The sequence below is a fragment of the Anoplopoma fimbria genome, chromosome 5, assembly GCF_027596085.1.
Source record: "Anoplopoma fimbria isolate UVic2021 breed Golden Eagle Sablefish chromosome 5, Afim_UVic_2022, whole genome shotgun sequence".
NCBI classification, from domain to species: Eukaryota; Metazoa; Chordata; class Actinopteri; order Perciformes; family Anoplopomatidae; genus Anoplopoma; species Anoplopoma fimbria.
The window spans coordinates 18,442,665-18,463,224 of NC_072453.1; the positions used below are offsets into that span (position 1 = coordinate 18,442,665).

Below are 20,560 nucleotides of genomic sequence, written 5' to 3' on the forward strand. Positions count from 1 at the left end.
TGAATAAAAAAATAGTTATATACAATACAACTAGCCAGGGAAAAGCTGAATCCATGCTAAGTGATGTGATTACCTATTCTGTTAAATGGGATACCTGGAATTTCTCAGCCTACCTGGTGACTGCTCGTGGGACAGGATATCTGTGTTCTGTTTCACTGACGACAGTTAACGTGACAATCTCAAATATTTTCATTTAACTTAATGTCCTTTAAGTCGCCTAAGGAGGTAACACAATGCTGATTGGACCACTGATGAAAATATTGCAATATTCATATATTTGCAGTAATACAAACTGGGTGTCTGTGGCGACATTCCTGTAAACAAACGCTATATAACAGTGTTTCTTCATTATCTACACACAAAAACAGATTTTTTAGATCAATCAGGTGTGAAATGTTAACGGTTGCCACTTTAAACACTAGATGGTGTCAGAGTCTTTCCCCACATGTTGTGTGACGGCATCAGTGTGAGAGTGAGAAGACAAGTCCACTTACGCCCATTGCTTTCATATCAAACTCAGCAAAAAAACTATCGAACACAGAATATATAATTAAAACACATGATTTCTGTCAAAATGGAAGATCTATGACAACTGTGACTTTAAGAATCTCCAATTCTTTAAACACTGAAATATATATTTTGTTACTAAGTCATGCCATGCAGATATATCCAGATTTATTTTCCCAGTTTAATCTGAACTACTTCCTAACAGGGAAATAGTAAACTAGAGAAATAAAACTGAGAAGGATTATTAGGAGTAGCCCAATTAAATAATATATATAATTAAGGATCGTTTATTTTAATTTGGGTGACCAACCAGTTCACCAATATAAATTATCACAATTTCTATACTTATTTGAACCTGTCCATTAAATACTGTAACACGTTAATCCAGGCTCCCAAAGATACAATTGTTTACTTTGTGCTCAGAACAGCAGAGGAGAATTTAAACAACTTTAATAAGAAATAACTAGTTTGAAGTAAAAAAAAGAATAAATAAATAAAGTAGATATCTTGTTTACCCACTGTTTAAGTGTAAAATATCCACAAGCTCTGGACATAGTCGCCATATAATGTTACATTAAATAAAAATAAAGTTGTTATTGGAAATGGATACAAAGAACCAAAGCAATGAAAGGACCTTTCATCAAAATTCACCCTGAGAATAGAGGGAGTTGTGCAGGTTGTAAAGCCCTTTGAGGCTATAGACATATGAATATATGACGCTAAATCAATATGCACATCAGAAAAGCAAAGGATTTGTTTTTTATATATACGTTTCTATAGCTTCTCTTGAATACCTATGTTGAATACACTTCCTGTAAGTCGCTTTGGATAAAAGCGTCTGCTACATGACTGTAATGTAATGTAATGTAATGTAATGTAATGTAATGTATAGCATGTAGATGCTAGCGTTCCCCTACTTTTGTTACCATTGTTAGTGGTTCGGGAAATATTCTGGTCCTTAATATAAAATATACTTTTTTATTAAAAATGTAATTTGAATTAGAAAGGAATTTAGAATGCATCATAATTCATGAGCTCATCATATGTTTTGGATCTGCAGATTACTGTAGCCATCACATAAATATAGTTAAGTAAAAAAGTACTATATATTTACACTCCCCTGCAGCTGTATATTTTGTAAAGGAATGTGTTTGCTAAGACGACTGATTGTTGGAACGCAAAGAGACAAAACATAAAGTAACGTAACATTGAGCTGTTAGCTCTTAACTTTTTATAGTTACGATTATTGTCAGCATCTTCTTCTTACTGTCTTTCATTCAATTCAGTTTCACACCAGAAAAGCCACTTGAGCTAAAACTTGAAAATGTGTGTGTGTGTGTGTGTGTGTGTGTGTGTGTGTGTGTGTGTGTGTGTGTGTGAATTCAGAGGCCAAGAGGTAAAAAGTTTAAAAAGTTCCCACGAGAACAGTACTATAGTGTGTCTCTTTCAGGAAGCTGTGGTTTTGACTTGCGTCTGCTCACATCTCCTCATCAGCAAAACACATATCTCACTATATACACTGCTGTGTGTGTGTGTGTGTGTGTGGGGGGGGGGGGGGGGGGGGTATATTACATTTGACAGTCAGATGTCACACCACGTGTCAGGTGGCCCACAAGGAAACCCCACAGGAAGTAAGGTCAGGCTAACAGAGGTCATGAAAAAGTCACAGGGCCTGCTTTCGGCAACATATGTCATCTGTCACAACGGCCCGTCAACTGTCTGCCTAACCACAGTCTACACCTAAAGCTTTCACTTTTCCTTAAAGGAAGACAGAAGTGGTGCTACTGAAACAATAATGCAAAACTAAACTGTGAAGCTTGGTTATCAGTTTGAACTTTCAAAACTTAAAATGTACAATCATTTCCCAAGGTTTGGTTTGATTGTCTGGTGGTCAAGGGTTCTGACAGTTCAAATATCCGAAGCTTTATCCAAATACTTGACAAAAACACAGCAAGTCGTTTAGAACAAGAAAGTTTTGTATTTAATAAAAGCTTAAAGAAAATAAGTGGTAAGAATTCTCAGATGGAGGTAGAGAAGACGGCTGGTGTTTCTTGGAGGATGCTGGTTTCGCAGACTGTTACAGCTCAAACGTGTCCCATCTGGTCCACAGAGAGCTGCAAGGACGGCTCCTCCACTCCACTGTGAGACACATATGAATAAAGCATTAAACCATTTATAAATATTAAATCTCTGATCCATAGAAAACACGAAATAAAACAAGCAAACATTATCCGGCTGCTGCTTTCCTCTGTTTTCTATAATTGTAAATTGAATATTGAACTGTTGGTCTCAGACTCTCATGATGGAGATTATCACAACCGTTTGACATTTTATAAAAGTAATCAACAGTGGATTATGAAGATAATCAGAATTTGCAGACTTATATACAGCCGTTTACACTATAATGAAATGCCTTTAATCTCAATGGAGCATGAAAATGAACCTGATAAGACTCAAAACCTTCTTTGACACGAATGTTGCATGTCAATGGCCCAAACGCACCTGAGGACGTAGGTCACACAGAGGATGCAGAGCGGCTGGTGGGCGCCGGGCCTGGACTTGGATGGTCGGACACTGGGGATGACCGCACTGTGACTCTCCACCCAAACGTAACCTCCACCTCTCACCAGCATCCTGTACTGACCGCTGACGGACTGACTCTTAAAACACACTGCAGAGTGGGAGAGAGAGAGATGAGATATCTACAGGTCTGTAATATGTATTTATGATGTGTGTGTGTGGGTGTTTGCATCACTTCTTACAGTTGAGGTGATTTTTGGTCAGATGGTTAATGTCCAGTGTGTGACAGAGATCATAGATGGAACGGCCCAGCAGCTCCTCAGTACTGTAACCTAAAAGCAGAGTAATCCTGCAAACACACAAACACACAAAGAAGAAACAATATGAATTTATTTATCTAAAATACTGTAAAAAAGAATCTTCAGCATCAGCTGAAGCTGCAGCCACAAACAAGTTCAAGGTTCACTGATATAATGCAGTCGTAGGTCTAAATTAAAAAACGGGAAGGTAAAAGAGGAACAGCTTTCTTCTAAATGTGCTTTCTTTATTTCTGCCAGGCTAAATTAAAAACCCTTTAAATCAAGTAGTAAAATAAAAAACATAATTTGACTACTTTGTTTAAGTTAAACACAGTAGGTTTTGAGGTTTTGCTTTCTTTTACTTTCTCTTCTCATTTAATATGAAAGTCTTGCAGAATAAGAAGATCTAATAAAGCATGCATAAAGGATGGTTGGTAACTGTGCAAAGGCTGAATAAATAAATGAAGTTATGTAAAATAAGCTGTATCCGTGTGTACATTTGTATAAATCACCTCTGGTCACAGAAGGTGAACCTCATGTCCATGCTGTGCTGGCTGGTGAAGGTGTGTGTGCTGAGGAGTGTGTGTGAGAGCGGCAGAGGCTGGCAGGTCAGCAGAAGACAGGAAACTGAAGACGGGGCGACACACACCTTGGCTCGGCCCTGACAGTGGAGGACCTGAAACCAGGGAGGGAGTTAGAGCGAACTGAATGAATAGGATGGGAAACTGTTAGCTGCAGCACAGTGCTGTGTGGTATCTTTCTCTCTAACCTTCCACGTAGCAGACTTGAGGTTGGCGCTTCTTCCTCTGTGTGTGAGAGCACTTTTTATCCTCATGATGAAGTCCCTCTTTGCACCGCACCAAACATCCTCTAAAAAAAAACAAGAAGCAATTTAAGAAGCTACAGGGAGAAACATGCTCAAATGTGTATGATCTCCCAAAAACACAACCACAGAACATAAAAATAAAAACACATTTACACACACATTTACACACACTCTCATACACACACACACCTGGTGTTAGACGTAGATTATTTCTGATTTCTTCGTGGTCACAAGGGTGAGTAAACTCGAAAATATTGTGTCCCATCAGCTCATTCTGTCAGAGAATATACCATTACAATCATTCACATAGAAATGTGTGTGTGTGTGTGTGTGTGTGTGTGTGTGTGTGTGTGTGTGTGTGTGTGTGTGTGTGTGTGTGTGTGTGTGTGTGTGTGTGTGTGTGTGTGTGTGTGTGTGTGTGTGTGTGTGTGTGTGTGTGTGTGTGTGTACCTGTGTCAGGCCCATGTACTTGCTGACGTTGTCAGATAAGTAGATCATGTCTCCCTCCGTGGACAGGACGATCAGAAACCCCTCCAGGATCCTCAGGTACAGGTTTGTCTCCTCCAAGGCCTCCACATCCTCCGTGTCTTTCTCCTCCTCCGCCTCACGACCTCCGTCACACCTGCGACGTTCCTCTCCGCCGTTCATCACTTGTCCACATTTGATCATGTGACTAGCCTCTGCTTTTGTCCCAGTCTCCCCTGAAACAGTGCGAGAGAGTAAGAGGTTTAACTGATTGTGCTACTATTTTTTTAGGAAAATGATTTGGAAACCATTCTATTATAGTCTACATTTTCAGAAATTCCTGTATTAATGGGAATGATCAAAAAATAATGTTGTGTATTGTGAATATTGTAAGGGATACTGTGTGTGTGTGTGTGTGTGTGTGTGTGTGTGTGTGTGTGTGTGTGTGTGTGTGTGTGTGTGTGTGTGTGTGTGTGTGTGTGTGTGTGTGTGTGTGTGTGTGTGTGTGTGTGTGTGTGTGTGTGTGTGTGTGTGTGTGTGTGTGTGTGTACATGTTGGTTCAAAGGTGCTTTTGAAATATAAAGTATTTGGACGCCATGCCATGAATTCCCTTAAAGTTGTGTTTATTGTACAGCTCTAGAAAAATGACATGAATCGTATTTTAACCAAGTGTTCGTGGTTTGATCATTCTTAAGTGAAGATGTTGTTTTGTTTCAGCATATAAAACTTAATTTCTGTTTGACTTATTTCAATTATAACAAGATCTGGTTTTGGTTGGTATTTTATTTGTTGTCATTATCTGCATATCAATAATCTTAATGGATATGTTTTTTGTTTATAATTTGACGCATCTGAACTGTGAAGCTGAAAGTATTCATTGTTGTTTCTTTTTCTCTTTTCTAACCTATCATCTACGTATTGCAAAAAGTATACAGCAATATATGTAAAATATATAATGGGATTAAAGAAAATCATCTGCATAAATACATATCTAAATGTATATAGTGTTAGGTGTGTGATTTGTGTGTGTTAGCTGTGTGTACCTCTGAGCAGTGTGTGCATGCGTATGTAGCTGAGGGTGAGGCGGATCACTGAAGGCTTGTCCAGGTGATCTCGTGCAGACGGTTGGAGCGGCAGGAGGCGAGACAAATCTTCAAACACCTCTGACTCCACCCGTCGCCTCCGTCTGGCTGCCTCACGGCTAATCGCCCTGCAGAGGGCCGAGGGCGGGAAAAGTACAATAAAGTTATTCTAAACTCACATAGTATTATGACACCGTCGTTGAACCTGTATCTCTGTTTTACTACACAGACTTAGAGGGTGTAGTGTTTGTTTTGTTGTTGTGAAGATTACTTTAATGATTTTTATCAAAATGAGAATTGCAGCAGTGCAAGAAAGCAAACTGCATTTACCCAAATACTCTTTCTTCACTACATTTCAGATGGAAATACTGTACATTTACTTACTTTTTACAATACATGTTGTTTACCACTAGTTATAACTTTAATTCATTCTTCATTATGACCTCAAAATAACCACGTTATCTTCACAACGGAAATGTTGCGTGAACTGCAGGAAGATGTTATCAGCTTGAGACTTTTTCATATTATCTGATGAGACTGTAAATAAATTATCAACATGTAGAGAAGAATGAAATACTAACCCAAATTGAATGTAATCATGCTTACTCTTATATTTCACAGAGAAAACTTTTACTTAACATTTTGATTGCAGGAGTTTTGCTTGTATTTTCCATTTTGGTGTTGTTACTTTCCTTTTTTCCTTCAATTAATTCTTCCATTACTTATGAGCAGATTGGGAAGGAAAGTATTGAATTGTTGTAAAAATTCAAGTCATCTGGATGACCAGTGAGGCTACAACTTCATCTTCGTGCCCCCCCACATCATCCCAGCTACTGTCATAGAAACAATTCAGTTACAGCCAAAAAATAAAAGTTTCCTTAGAGCAAATTGCAGCTTTACCTTCTCTTCTCCTTGTCGGCTGTCATGGTGTCCAACAGGCGTCTCTATGCTGTGTCATGGTGAACGTTGGCTCAGAACAAAAGAGAGATGGAGGCAGCAGGACTTCACGGCGCAGCAGGGAATCTCCCCGCTACAATTTGCACCATCACAGGTAGTCTAATTAATCAGAGAGGCAATTAGTGGTGCCAAATGTCACCAGGCAAGTGGTCCACGCCGCACAGATGACTTCAACAGCAAGTGTCTCCTCTCCTCTCTGCATGTGCATCACCTCCAGGGCCTACAGAGCTGAGCACGATAATAGGTCAGCTTAGCAGGAAAAGCATCACCCTAACCCACCCCTTCCTCCCTTCCTCCCCTCCCCCCTCACTTCTTCTTCTTCTTCTCTCACGCAAACTTTGAAGCATCCCACAGAACAGATCTGCCTCTGAACAGCAGCAGGTTTAATCGATAAAGAGAGAGGAAAGACGACACAGAGGATTCTGGAAGTGATGTAGACAGCTCAGTGTTTTATTGAAATCAGACCAGACAGGACTAGCCCGGCTGTTGCACTACATTTTGGCACAGAGTAAGATAGTGTGACCAGGAACAGCCCTACCCCTTGGTGCACGAAGCTTCACTACACACCGACTCTACTGCAGACAGAGCAACCAGCTCACCTTCAGATCCCTGTACAGTACACGCGACAACAGTCCTTCTCTGTGTGTGCATGTGTGTGTGTTTGTCAGAAAGAGAGTGAGAAGAAGAGGGAGGAGGCAAAGGAGAGAAGAGTCTGTATGTGGTGTTTTGCGTGTGTTTTGTGTGTGTGTGTGTGTGTGTGTGTGTGTGTGTGTGTGTGTGTGTGTGTGTGTGTGTGTGTGTGTGTGTGTGTGTGTGTGTGTGTGTATTGGAAATGAGAGGTAATTCAGCTGCTGGTTTTCCACATTTCTTTTTCGCCCGATGTAACAGACCTATGATAGTAAAGTTATAGTATTATACACAAAGGTTTCCTCCAGATACACTTTACAATAATAATAACTATAATAAAAAAAGAAAAGAGAGCAATAAGAATGAAAAGCCATTCTTGAAAAAAAGCAAAAGTCAGAAAAGCAAGTGGTTTTGGCTGAGTAAGACGGCAGCTGGAGGCTGGAAAGGGGAATTGGTGCTTTGGAGGAGAGGGGAAGGAAGGGGAGGGGGGGGGCTGAAAACACTGATGGTAACTATAGAAACAGAAATACTGAGGACGACAAGTCATACACCGACAGGGAGAAAGAAAAATCACACATTCACACATACAAATATGTACATTCACGGCAAAAAAAACAAAAAACGCCCACGGGCCAGCACATTCACGCCGGCGGGACAGACACGGACTCTGAAACTAGCAGATGGAGGAAATAGCTGGAAACCGGGCTTTACGCTGCTACACAGGCCGCCTGTAACTCTCTGCTCCACATAATTAGTTCAATAGCCTGTAACCTGTAAGCTCGACATTCACTTTATACACACGAGATGGAACATGATGAGTTCAATCACACACACACACATTTTGAGGAGCAAAAAAAACCAGACAAAAATAACACTTGAAGAAACAAATAAAATATATAGATAGTCAGGGTATTGCACAAATATTTGGCCCTAACTGCTCCACAATAAGGACAGTAAGAACACAGGTAGGGTGCTTGTCCATGCGCCACGATTCTCCTTTACTAGCAGACGATACCAACACAACACAGCCACTCAACACAGGCTATATACAGGCCTCTGCACCCAGCACACACTGCACAGTCCTGGTGCTGGGGGAGAGAAGCAGTGTAGGTGTGTGTTTGGTTGTCTGAGCATGTGCAGCGTGTTTGTGTTGGAGTAAAACATGGGATTGTAGTGTATGTGTGTAAATCTACATTTAAAAGTGTGCAACGTGGGAACATGTGTGTGTGAGAGCATGTGCAGCATGTGTATATTCATAGTCATAGTCATATTCATATTTATATTCATAATAAACCCAGGCAACAAGAACAACACAATGCAAGTAAAGAATATTCAAAAAAGTAACAACAACCAATAGCTTCAAAGTAAAGGAGTGGCCGTGTGTGTGTGTGTGTGTGTGTGTGTGTGTGTGTGTGTGTGTGTGTGTGTGTGTGTGTGTGTGTGTGTGTGTGTGTGTGTGTGTGTGTTTTCGTAAAGGGATTTATGTTTCTACACATGTATGAATGTCAGCGATGTGTGCATACATGCGTTCCAGGTTTAGTGTTGTTGGATACGTGTGTGTGTGTGTGTGTGTGTGTGTGTGTGTGTTAGGTTTGCGTGTCCTCGGGGGCACAGTAGGAGAAGTCCTTGAACTCCTCCTGGTTGATCTGTCGGATGATGGCCTCGTCGGTGGGCGTCAACACGGGGTCCTCCTTGGTGAAGTCCTGGTCGAAGTTATTCACATCTCGCTTGGTCTTCTGCAGAGGCACGCACAAAACACACAAACACACACACACACACACACACACACACACACACACACACACACACACACACACACACACACACACACACACACACACACACACACACACACACACACACACAGGGGAAGGATGTCAGAGGAGGAAACTTCACTCTAATCTAGTGCCTCAAAAAGTGACGTTAGAGTGACACCTTCTGACTGCTGAGTGTCAATGTGTTTTCTGTGAAGAGAACATTTGTGTCTCCTTCCTCTCCTCCTCTCCTCCTCCTCATTTCCTTTCTACAATAATCAGTTATAGAATGCCTCATTTTTTTACCATGGTAACAGCTAAATGTTTAGTTAGTTCTACCTCGCTAAGTGCATGTGCTTCATGGGCTGTGCATCGCTACGTACATGCGGAACTTGTGCAATTTAATTATTCTCAAAACCCGCACAGATAAAAACCTAGGAGCGTCACGTGATACGAGCGCACAGATCAGTATCTGCGAGCGTAAAAACATCCTCACAAAGGAAGCATCTCTGCTCCAAACACTGGGTAGGTGACACGCAGGAAACCTGAACCTCCCTACGCCCTTGCTACTGCTCATCAAGTGGACTTTGGAGACTTTGGAGATGAAGGAATAGAAAGGAGCCCTGGGTGCATATTGTTCCCTACATGTGTGGCATCCTCCCAGTTGTATTTAATTATTCATCTTTATTTATTGTAACTTCTTGTAGAGACTGTCCTCTTATCTTTGCTTTTGCATTGTATTTTGAAATACTGAGATAATTGTAGTTCCTCAGTCAAAAATCAAAGCTGAGCCATAATTCCTGATAGCATAGCAAAACAAGAATTTACTTTGAGGAATGTAAATATGTTTTTTCACAAAGATCGTTTCACTTATTGAATGCATCAGGGCTTAACTTTGTCCAAACTCAAAGCAGCCATACATGAACCTAACCTAAATCAAATACAGCCTAAGATGAGTAAAGTTTAGATATTATTTATGTGTCACCTCTTTCTTTCCATCACTAAATGTTTTGTGAGCTGTTCTCACCACAAGAGGACCTCGTTTTACTGTAAACTGAGTTTTCTTGCAGCAGGACAATTGAATTAACATCAATATTAAGAAACTTCAGTAAAAAACGAATTAATAACCTTACATGTAGGATACATGCATAAAGAATCGGTGTGTTGTGTGTGTGTGTGTGTGTGTGTGTGTGTGTGTGTGTGTGTGTGTGTGTGTGTGTGTGTGTGTGTGTGTGTGTGTGTGTGTGTGTGTGTGTGTTTCTTACAATTCGGGGTTTAAAGGGTGGTTTGACTTTCCTCTGCTCCAGCAGCACCCAGTCGATCTCTCTGAAGAAGGCGTGGGTCTTGATGGCCTCCTCACAGCCCTGGCTCACCACGCAGCCCAGACGCTTGGCCGGGTTCTTGGTCATGAACTACACAGAAAACAAACACACACAATACAAAACTTTTATGATTTCCAATTGCACCAGCATTATGTGCCGGCTCCACGGGGCCTCCACTGGGAGAAATCAGTTTTTATTATCAAACATATTTTATTGGTCGTGATTTATCATCCAGTTTATTTTGTATTCAACTATCTTGCAACATAAGCGTGTGTGGAATATCATGTTTTTATTGTGGGACACGCACATCCACACACTCACACACCATTTTGTCAACTTTCTCGGTGGACTTGGCGACTTTTTCAGACCGCTTTAGCGTCTCAATGCTCAGCGTTAACTCAGTCTCCTGTCCACTTAGAGTAAGTTACTCTGGTTGTCGTGGATAAATACAGAACATTTTCAGTGAAACCCTGAACAGAGTTTTAAATGTAAGCCAATGTGAAGCTCCACAATGTGAGATTAATCCTCATAACACAACAGCCTGTCCTCTAAACTGTGTGTGTGTGTGTGTGTGTGTGTGTGTGTGTGTGTGTGTGTGTGTGTGTGTGTGTGTGTGTGTGTGTGTGTGTGTGTGTGTGTGTGTGTGTGTGACATAAGTTACAGTAGAGGATAAAGGGTAGAGTTCACATATATTTAGTCACAACTCAAAATTAATTGGAGCGTAAACCTTTTTTGTTGTAGGCTACATTTTAGCAATTTCAGTTGAAAGACATGTAGGCTATACGTTGTGAATAAGGTGCCAGAGAGCATTAAAAAAGCATCAAAATATACTTTGTTTATCAAAGAAATTCCCCGCCTACAGTCGGTGAAGCCTCAATGTTTATGTCATGTTTATTGTGTTGCTCTGCTGGTCCAAAATCACGTCCAGATCTTGGCAGCTCCCAAGAAAAAAGCTGCGTTCCATTTCCTCGTCTGCAGTCCAGGTAGGCTGCATTCCCACTGACCTATATTTACCGTTAAAGACCACATATGCCACGCATAGACAGAAACGTGTGCCATCGTTTACGTTTACATCATGCCAGCCCACGGATTTATGTCTGCCGCCGGGTGTGCGTCTGAAAACCAACCCCCCCTTTAAGAAGCTCAGCTGTGGTTTCACCCATAAAATGAGGAGGACAGAAGCAGAACGAGGGGCTGAGCAAAAAGCATTTGGGTGCTATTAATAGACGAGGCATTAATGGCTCTGTGGCACAAACAAAGAGGCGTAGTGGCAGAGTGGTGAGACAGGTCAGCGGAGAGCTGCTGTGATTTACTGCCACTGAAAGCTGCGTCTCTTTTGTTCTGCTGTCTGCTCAGTAGTGGAAGAGCACTTTGGTTTTATGATCGCATTGTTATTACTTTAACCTCTTTGACTGACTCTTGTTTGTTCTGCTCGGTATCAGAGCGCAGAGAATCGTAACACCTCTGCGTTAAGAGCACTTTGAATGAGTTTCATTTGTTTGTGTGTAGCTCTGACGATAGAAACATGAATGATCTGAAAATCTCGGGTGGTACCTTTTTGCAAGAAGTAAACATTTTGGAGGTCAAAGTCATCCGTGTCATAATGCGGCACGGTGATTTGGAGGTCAAAGGTCATGTTGACACCTTGCTAAATCTGGCTGAAAGGTGAAAATAGTTATTTGTAACCAAGCCCCAGTTTGTGGCTCTCATGTGCTTTGCACTAGAGTCTAGTCACAGGTTTAAGCATCCCATTTTCAGAAAAAATAAATAATAATTCCTATACATTCTGGCGTATTTCAAGAATCCTCTTTTGAAAACTTTTTTGACCATCTGCATAAAAACATATTCCATCTGTTGCATCATAAAAAACACTTTTAGCCTGTTGTCAGTTCTGTTTCCTAATCCAAACAATGATTGCTGCTGGGGATGAAAATCTCCTCGCTGAATTTATAGAACATAAACCAAACATTAAGAATTTCACTATCAGTTATATTTCTCCATATTGATGTTACTTTCTATTATCTAAAATTTCAAAACAAAAATGTGTGTATATTGTATGTATTTTTTGTGTTATTCAAAAGAATTTGTTCATGATTCTGGAAATACCTTAAAAAAGAGTTGTACATTCTATTTTTCAGAACATTTGATGCTCCGCTCTTTAACTCAAATCTAACCAAATTCAGCCCATTTTGAACTTCTTCTGAATGATTATTGGAAAGGTTTTATCTAAATGCCGGTTAACAGAAAGATTTTGTTGATATTATTTTGGTAATGAAAAGCCTTAAAAGCACATGGATAACAAACTAAATACATATCGTTATCTGATTGGGGCGAAATTTACTGAATTCAATTATTCAAAGTGAAAGTGTTCTTCACTTTGCCATGGACGCCTGCGAGGGCCTGCTGAAGAAGTGGATATGCACTCTTGAAGAGAATTGAATAGCTCTTCAAACTCTAATTAATAATCAAATCAAGAACATGTGTGTCGTGCTGCAGAGACGCATCGTACCGCTCTGAGGATGGAAACAGCTTCTTTGCTGAGCCACACGGGGTAGAGCACGTCGTCATGGAGAATCGACTCGAACAAGTCGTCCTCGTTGTCGGCTTCAAACGGAGGCTGTCCGGCCATCATCTCATACATCAGCACCCCCAACGCCCACCAGTCCACTGAGGCTCCATACTCCAGCTCCTGCAGGATCTGAATCCAACAAAAGGACATGGTTCAACATGGAGGACAGGAAATACTGTAACACAGGTCCACCGGAGCCAGGGACTTGAATTCTCAACAGATTCATAGTCGAGAGTTCTCGTATGACCAAAAAGTAATAATAATAATAATAATAATAGTCTTCCGACCACTCAAAGCGCTTTGACATTACCAATCAATCACCCATTCACACCCATTCATACACTGATGACAGGAGCCACCATGCAAGGTGCCACCTGCACATCACAACCCGAACTAACATTCATACACACACATACACCACAGGAACAGCCTGCGGGAGCATAGGAATTATGTCTGGCTCAATTGAACTGTTTTTTTAACAGAATAAATTCTTATGTTATCACCTTTTTGTTGATGGAAACAAAATATATTTCACATATTCTTTAATGAGCGAAATAAAACATGTAATGGAAGAAAAAATGTAATTATTAACGAGCCGAATCAGGATGGTAAAATCCATTCCTGGGAACTGCATTTAAAATTTTGTTTACTGGAAATAAAGAAAAGTAAGCAGTAGAATGGAATCAAAAGTAAAAGACAAAGTTACTTTTGTACCAATTTGAGGAAAAGATACGACAGAAGGTAAGATAGATGAAATATAGGATGTTCAAGAAGAAAAGAAATTGAAGAAAAGAAAATAATAACAAAAATTGGAAAAATTAAAAGGGAAAGTTGGCTGAAAAAGACCCCTTTAATGTTTCAGATTGATGTCTAAAAGTCATTGTGCTGTTTTCAAGCATAAATAAAAGATTTTTACCCATTGACCCCATATTTAGGTACTGAAGAATTTATTCTTGATAAGAGAATTATTGGCAAATATCAAAATAATCTGAGTGGTTACTGGTTGACTGAGCATTCTATGATAATAAACAGATAATAAACTTGACCAATAATCAATTAACAGGGAAAAGTATCGATAGATTAATTGATAATGATAAATATAAGTTAGTTGCCGCTCTCCCAGTAACATAAAACTGCACCTCAGTGTACTTAGGACGACAGAAGAGCCAAACTTTGGACGGTTGAGCTCACCTCGGGGGCGATGTAGTCGGGCGTGCCACAGAAGGTGGTGGTGGTCACTCCGTTCTTGATGCCCTCTTTGCACATGCCGAAGTCCGCCAGCTTACAGTGTCCCTCTGCATCCAGCAGGATGTTATCCAGCTTCAGATCCCTGAGAGACAAAGACACACAGAGAGAGAGAATCAGCACCATCTGGTTTCCATAACAATTGGACTCGTTGAGAGAAGTGAGCATGCTATGTCAAATGAAAACAAAAAACATGTGAGAATCACCAGAAAATACAACTTAAGTGTGAAGCGTGTTGTCATGCATCCTCTAGCATGTTTCTGGTCGGATAAACGTTTGTGAAATTCATTAATAGTCCTCGAGTTCTTCAAATAATTAATTAAATTCTCCAATGAAGATCCACCTCACAGAATCTGAACATTATGAAGAATCGATTTGATATTTCTAGCTTTCTAGTTTTCCCAAAGCAGTCCAGGGTGCCGGGAGACGTTTACCTGTAGATGACCCCGTTGCGGTGCAGGAACATGAGGGCTGAAGTGACTTCGGCGGCGTAGAAACGAGAGCGAGACTCATCAAACTTCCTGGATCGCTGAATCTGGAACATCAGGTCTCCTCCGTTCACATATTCCATGACAAAAAACAAACGGTCCTGCAGAGACAAAGAGAGAGAGAGAGAGAGAGAGAGAGAGGTATGGGACAGGGAAACACAGAGATGAGCTATCACACCTGCATGTGTGTGTGCCGTGTGGAGGTCCTACCCGTGTCTGGAAGCAGCAGTAGAGCTGGGTGAGGTAGGGGTGTCGGCGGGCAAGGGCCAGGATGCGCTTCTCCGTCATGGTGCAGTCCACGTCGTCGTCCTGCAGGATCACGTCCTTCTTCAACACTTTGACGGCGTAAACCTCCTCCGTCCCCTTCAGCTCGGCCAACATCACCTGGACAACAGATAAAAGACGGAGCAGACACTTGTATGATTGGACTTGTGGAAACATGGGATGACTTAATGGACACAAAGGAACATAACTTCAATAATCGCTCTCCTTTTTGCTCTGTTTTGGTCTCCACTTTAGCCAATAAATGTTCAGCTGCATTGTGCTGTCCCCCCCCCCCTTCTCATTCCCAGAGCATCAAATACCAACGCTTTGTCACCGATAGCCTTCCACTACGATGTGAACGGATCCGCAGCATCATCAGACTCTCAGAGAAAATGCTACGGGAGCGCGATGACTTTGTATGAAGATCAGAAATACCAACACAGGGTGAGTGAGTCAAACAAACACAGGACTTTTAACCAAGAGGCCTTGTGTTAGGTGTTACAAACAGCTGTAGTTTCATTTTAACTTTAGTAACAAAGGAATTTAAACCCAAACCATGATGTTTAAACCCAACTGATCCTGAAAATGTTTTCCTTATGTGACGAGTTAGGGTCTAGCCCTACACCCCCGCCCGACCACTCCTCTCTGCTGCCTCGGGCGATGGTTGCCCCGTCGCTCAGAGGTCCCTGCAGCCGATCCACCCGGTCACAGCTTCTTTCTGTCCTGGCCCCTCAGTGGTGGAATGAACTCCCCACTGACCTCAGGACAGCAGAGTCGCTGCCCATCTTTTGGCGCAGGCTGAAAACTCACCTCTTCAAGAAGTACTACCCTGAGCCTTCCTCGTAGCACTTATTGCACTCGTATTAGTTCAGTTCGCTGCACTTATTGAATTTGTATTCGTCTACTGCACTTATCCTATTCGTAGTAGTTTGTAGCACTTATTATATTCGTATTAGTCTGTTGCAATTATTGTTTTCGTAGTAATCTGCCTCTGCACTATACTTTTGCTCTGGTTTATGCTTTAAGATGCTTGTTTAAGAAAGGAGATGCACTTATGACTTCTGGTGACTAGTAGTTCTCTTGAATACCTATGTTGAATACACTTCCTGTAAGTCGCTTTGGATAAAAGCGTCTGCTAAATGACTGTAATGTAATGTAATGTAATGTAATGTAAAATGTAGGGTGAAAACAAGTCAGCTGTTCAGTTAGTGTGTATCAGTTCATCAGAATAAAAAAATGTACACGAACGAGAGCGTTGAGAGCGAAACAAAACCGTAAAGCTGCAACCATAAAACCAGAACAATGAGTTAAAAGATGCTTAAAGGCTCAGTTAATATAAAAACATTCATTAGTGCAGCTTTTCTGTTATCCCTTTACTGAGTGTGATACAGATTTTTCACCATTTCGTTTGTTAACGTTTTCAAACTAAAGTTTATAAAAAAGGAAAAGCTCCGGCTTACTGTTTGGTATGGTACGTAGTAGAAGAAGCTGCCTCCATACAACATAACTGACATGTGAATTGTTCTATTCTGGTCCCTGATAACACTGACGTCTCTTATGAATAATAGGAACACTGATAAACAGGGTGTTAAAAGAAAAAACAAACATAATGAACATAATGAACATAATGAGCAGTAAACAAACAAACACTGTCAAACGCCTCCACTGTGTGCTCGCACCTTGCCGAAGCTGCCTTTGCCGAGAACCTTGATGAAGTTGAAGTCCTTGAGGCTCCTCCTCTGGATCTGTCCGTTCTCCCTGCCTGCCGAGGAGGAGGACGAGGAGGAGGAGGAGGTGGTGGAGGAGGAGGAGGAGTGCTGGGGTCCCTGCTGGTCGAGTGACAGCGCGTCCTGCAGGCGATCTAACTGTGCCAAGTCTGTGGGCGTCGACAGGAAAGCAGTTCAGAAATCAGCAAAAACAGGCCGACTGTCTTTTTTTTCTGTCAGATTTTTAAATTGTTTTTCTGATGCTCATTATTTGCTACTGATTACTTTTCTATAAACTTTAAATTGATGATCACATCCTCTGTGGAAACCTGTGATGACTCAGTTACATTATCTCTGACCAGGCTGATTAAACAGCAGCAGTGTTGTTGCTGTTCATCAACGTCTGGCTCCACGGAACAAAAACGGGAATCATTCCACAAAAGAGAAAGTTAACTTTCATTTCTCAGCTTGCAAAGTGTGAGAGGACGATGACTAACTGTGACAAGCAAACGGTTGTGGGCGTCGGGGGATAATTCTTAGATAATGTAAGTTTAGTCTTTTATATAAAAGGACAATAACACATTCAGCTACTTCTTAAAAGGAGCAACAATATTATTCCTGAAACAGAAATACTACCTCTGACTGGTAAAATGAACAAATTAAAACCACACGCTGCTCAGAACGCATCTCAAAGGGCTTTGAAACGCCTGTTTGTGTCAAATCTGTGTTGTGTTCAGTGTTACCCTGCTGTGAGGGGGAGGTGGGGACAGCTGGCTTGGTGAAGCTGTTCTCAGTCTGGGAGAGCTCAGGAGGAGACTGGGGAGGGTCCTGCCCTGGAGTCAACTGGAGGGGGAGAGGTGAGAGAGAGAGAGAAGGAGAGAGAGAGAGAGAGACAACATGACCGATCCTTTGGGCTGAAAACTCATTTAACCTTCAGCAGGTCATCCCGTAAGTAATTGACTTTTAAAAGCTAAATAACTGCAGACACAAAGACCAGGAGGTTCAGCTGAAGCTTCAGAACGCTCCGATCAGACAGAGAGCACTTTTTGTATTCGTTTTAAAATGAGAATTAAGCATTTTTTGTTTGCTGCATTTTTGTTTCCTGAACACCTCAAGTTGAAAAAGATTCAACCCAGAGCATGAAAAGCGTTTTTCCTCACTGTGATGACCTTTGCTGGATACATGGAGCTAGTAGTTAATATGATCTGAACAGATTTATTAAAACTGTACTTTTAACTATTAGGTCGTGTGCAGTGATTGGTTTGCGTTAAGCTTACGTTAGGTGGTTGCCTAGCAACAATAAAAAAAGATGCAGCATGTTGAGAAAAGAAAACCCTCTGTCTGCTCAGACAACAAAAAAACAGTGCAGTAAGCCTGAGAGGCGCTCTGTGTGATCAGGGCTTAACGGGTGTTTCTCATCATTTCGGTGAAAAGGAATGAAAAGACATCAATAACAATATTCAAAGAAAAGTAAAACCTAACAGCAATTTTAAAAAGGATAAAATCTCCCTCCAAAAAATAGAATTGCTGGTTTGAACTGCAGAATTAAATTTAAAAGGCACAGTCCTTCGTTTCTATGTTGAAATATAACATAAACACAGTGGAGACCGCTGATATGGATCACAAAGCTTGGGACAGAATCAGTCCTATAAAAAGGCTGCAGTAGTCCACTTACAGTTCTCATTTTTTATGCCAACATATGGGGAAAAAAAGACTTTAAACTACAGTATTATATTTCTTTACTCTACTCCTTAAGGTGGTGCTGTGCATACATTGAAACAGGCAAAAGAAAGTAATTTTCTCTTAATGACAGACTGCCAAAAAGGAGATGAAGCAGCGGAAATGTGTATTCCTCAGGTTCCCTTTACTCAACGGAAGACAAACACTGACTGTTAATGTTGGAGACAGAGAAACAAATGTTCACGGTTAAGTGTAGTGATCATTTATAATGTGAGGTCATTTTGAAAACTGTTTGAAAAAGCTTTCCAGTATTTTGAAACGGACAATAAAATTCATCAAATAGCGAACTGTCCGTTTTATTACTTTATACTCATGAAATAAATATACACATATTAAAAATGGTTATGATAATCCTCCGCTTATAGTGATTGATTTTCCCTGTACAGACGACATCACTGAGAGGTCTCCACTGTCACTGAATCATCTTCCTCGTTACCTTCCTCCTGCGCTGAGCGGTGTTGGAGATCTTGTCAGGCGTGACTCCCAGGTCGGCCAGGACCTTAGCGATTCCTCGGGCGTCCACGCCGCAGTTAGGAGCTACGTTGGACTCACACCGCCTGTGCACGTTCATCTTACAAACTGCATACAAAAAACAAAAACACATGGAGGCCCTTTTAAAAATGTTGCCCTGTTGTTAAAGACATCAAGCTGCACTGGAAGGTGTGATCAAAATCAATTTAATGTAGATTATAAAACACTTCCTGCTTACTCATGGTATTTTACTTTGGAAAGACATTGTTTAGTAAATATATCAAATATTTAATTTCTTTAAGATAAATTCACATGCAAAAGTAGTTATTTCAAAAACACACGTTGCACCATGATGTCAGTTATTGGAAGATATCAAAGTAGACAGTAGACATCATCTGAGGATGCTATTGCTGCAACTTATGATTTAATTATCAACTAGTTTGTCGATTCTTTTCTCAATTCATTGCTTAGTTTATTAAATGTCACTAAATAGTACAAAAAAATGCCCATCACATGTTCTAAAAACTGAGTTTGCAATTTCAAATTGCTTTTTTGGTCAAAATTAGAGGCAAAAAGCTGAAACATAAATATTTCTAACGATTTATAAAACAGGGGAAAGCATGAAATCCTCACATTTTAGAGGCTTCAGCTTCCTAGGATCATAAAATATTTGACATTTTGCTTCATTGAACGATTGTCAAAATCATTAATTCATTAAAGAAAATGTTCATACGCCTAGACACATACCCATGGGATACATATGGCTGGTTTGTGTTTTTCTCAAAATGTTACAAAATTCTTTAGAAGAAATTTCTGGAGGTGCTAAAAAAAGTATTCCCTTCTTCTGCAGGACAGAAAACATATCCTCCTTTGCAGAGACATCTGTATCTATAAATCTACATGTTGGTTTTTATTATTAAACTGTAATGAAAATGTTTTTCATTTCATTGTGACTTAAAGTGCTTTAATAAGATCAACAAATGTCAATTGAAATTTTGTTCACCGCCTTTGACTTTAATTAAATGCACATTTACGCTTTAACGAGGTTGCAAAACACAAGCACCTCTAAATGCGTCCCATGTGCACCGACACTGTAAATTCCCACCTGCACATGAACTCACCTTTGCATTGCAGGCCCTGCCTCATGAGGCCCCACAGCAGGGAGCCGCAGTGGTCGCAGAAGGTCGGGACCTTGTAGTTGTGGATACTGAACTTATGGGGCATGTTAACACTGAACCGCTGTGAGCCCACCTACAGAGGGAGACACACACACACACACACACACACACACACACACACACACACACACACACACACACACACACACACACACACACACACACACAGTGTTACAAATAGGTCACTGTCGCATTATTGGAGGAATAATGCTCAGAGTAGTACACAGTGTACACGTTACCTTAAGCAACAGATTAATTCACCAAAGACCTGAATAATGCCCTTATTCAGTTTTTCCTACATGATTCAAAGTGTGTTTCAACAAGTGATAAATGTTAAAGAGGACATATTCTTCTGAGCTAAACATCTCTGACCAAACTTTTCATTTTTACCAACAATATGTGTGCTGTTTGCAGGTACCTCATCAGGTGTGTCCTCCTGCTTCTTCATCCCGGCACACTTGGTGATGATGAGCTCATGGCAGCGCTTGTGGACGACGCACGTACACACTGGAAGAACAGCGTCAACAGGAGATGTTCAAA

General features: G+C 40.9%; 2 protein-coding genes across 2 annotated transcripts in view; both read right to left on the reverse strand.

Annotated features, from left to right (window-relative positions):
* Positions 1-2,522: 2,522 nt before the first annotated feature.
* LOC129091641 (endothelial PAS domain-containing protein 1-like) lies at positions 2,523-6,703 on the reverse strand. Its single transcript, XM_054599330.1, has 9 exons — positions 6,600-6,703; positions 5,661-5,827; positions 4,603-4,853; positions 4,342-4,426; positions 4,096-4,196; positions 3,839-4,002; positions 3,270-3,376; positions 3,010-3,178; positions 2,523-2,646 (listed from the first exon to the last, which is right to left on the reverse strand). Exons 1-9 carry the CDS (start codon positions 6,623-6,625, stop codon positions 2,592-2,594), a joined length of 1,125 nt encoding a protein of 374 aa, XP_054455305.1. The 5' UTR covers positions 6,626-6,703; the 3' UTR covers positions 2,523-2,591.
* A 2,064-nt stretch (positions 6,704-8,767) lies between these two features.
* The window catches only part of prkcea (protein kinase C, epsilon a), a 32,394-nt gene continuing 20,601 nt past the window's right edge, over positions 8,768-20,560 (reverse strand). The window contains exons 5-15 of the mRNA XM_054598297.1: positions 20,439-20,527; positions 19,964-20,093; positions 18,808-18,950; positions 17,375-17,474; positions 16,605-16,801; positions 14,872-15,045; positions 14,608-14,762; positions 14,120-14,258; positions 12,869-13,057; positions 10,303-10,449; positions 8,768-9,019 (exon numbers count right to left, since the gene is read on the reverse strand). Of these exons, the coding sequence (XP_054454272.1) occupies positions 8,870-9,019; positions 10,303-10,449; positions 12,869-13,057; positions 14,120-14,258; positions 14,608-14,762; positions 14,872-15,045; positions 16,605-16,801; positions 17,375-17,474; positions 18,808-18,950; positions 19,964-20,093; positions 20,439-20,527 (1,613 nt within the window). The 3' untranslated portion in view covers positions 8,768-8,869. The remainder of the gene's footprint in view (positions 9,020-10,302; positions 10,450-12,868; positions 13,058-14,119; positions 14,259-14,607; positions 14,763-14,871; positions 15,046-16,604; positions 16,802-17,374; positions 17,475-18,807; positions 18,951-19,963; positions 20,094-20,438; positions 20,528-20,560) is intronic.

What these genes read in the sequence shown, in the direction of transcription:
- LOC129091641 (XM_054599330.1), bottom strand. Translation starts at nt 6,625, where the DNA reads ATGACAGCCGACAAGGAGAAGAGAAG. An exon ending in TAATCTACGTCTAACACCAG is followed by an intron (nt 4,197 to 4,341) that starts GTGTGTGTGTGT and finishes GTTTTTTTTTAG; the next exon opens with AGGATGTTTGGTGCGGTGCA. An exon ending in GACCAAAAATCACCTCAACT is followed by an intron (nt 3,179 to 3,269) that starts GTAAGAAGTGAT and finishes CCCACTCTGCAG; the next exon opens with TGTGTTTTAAGAGTCAGTCC.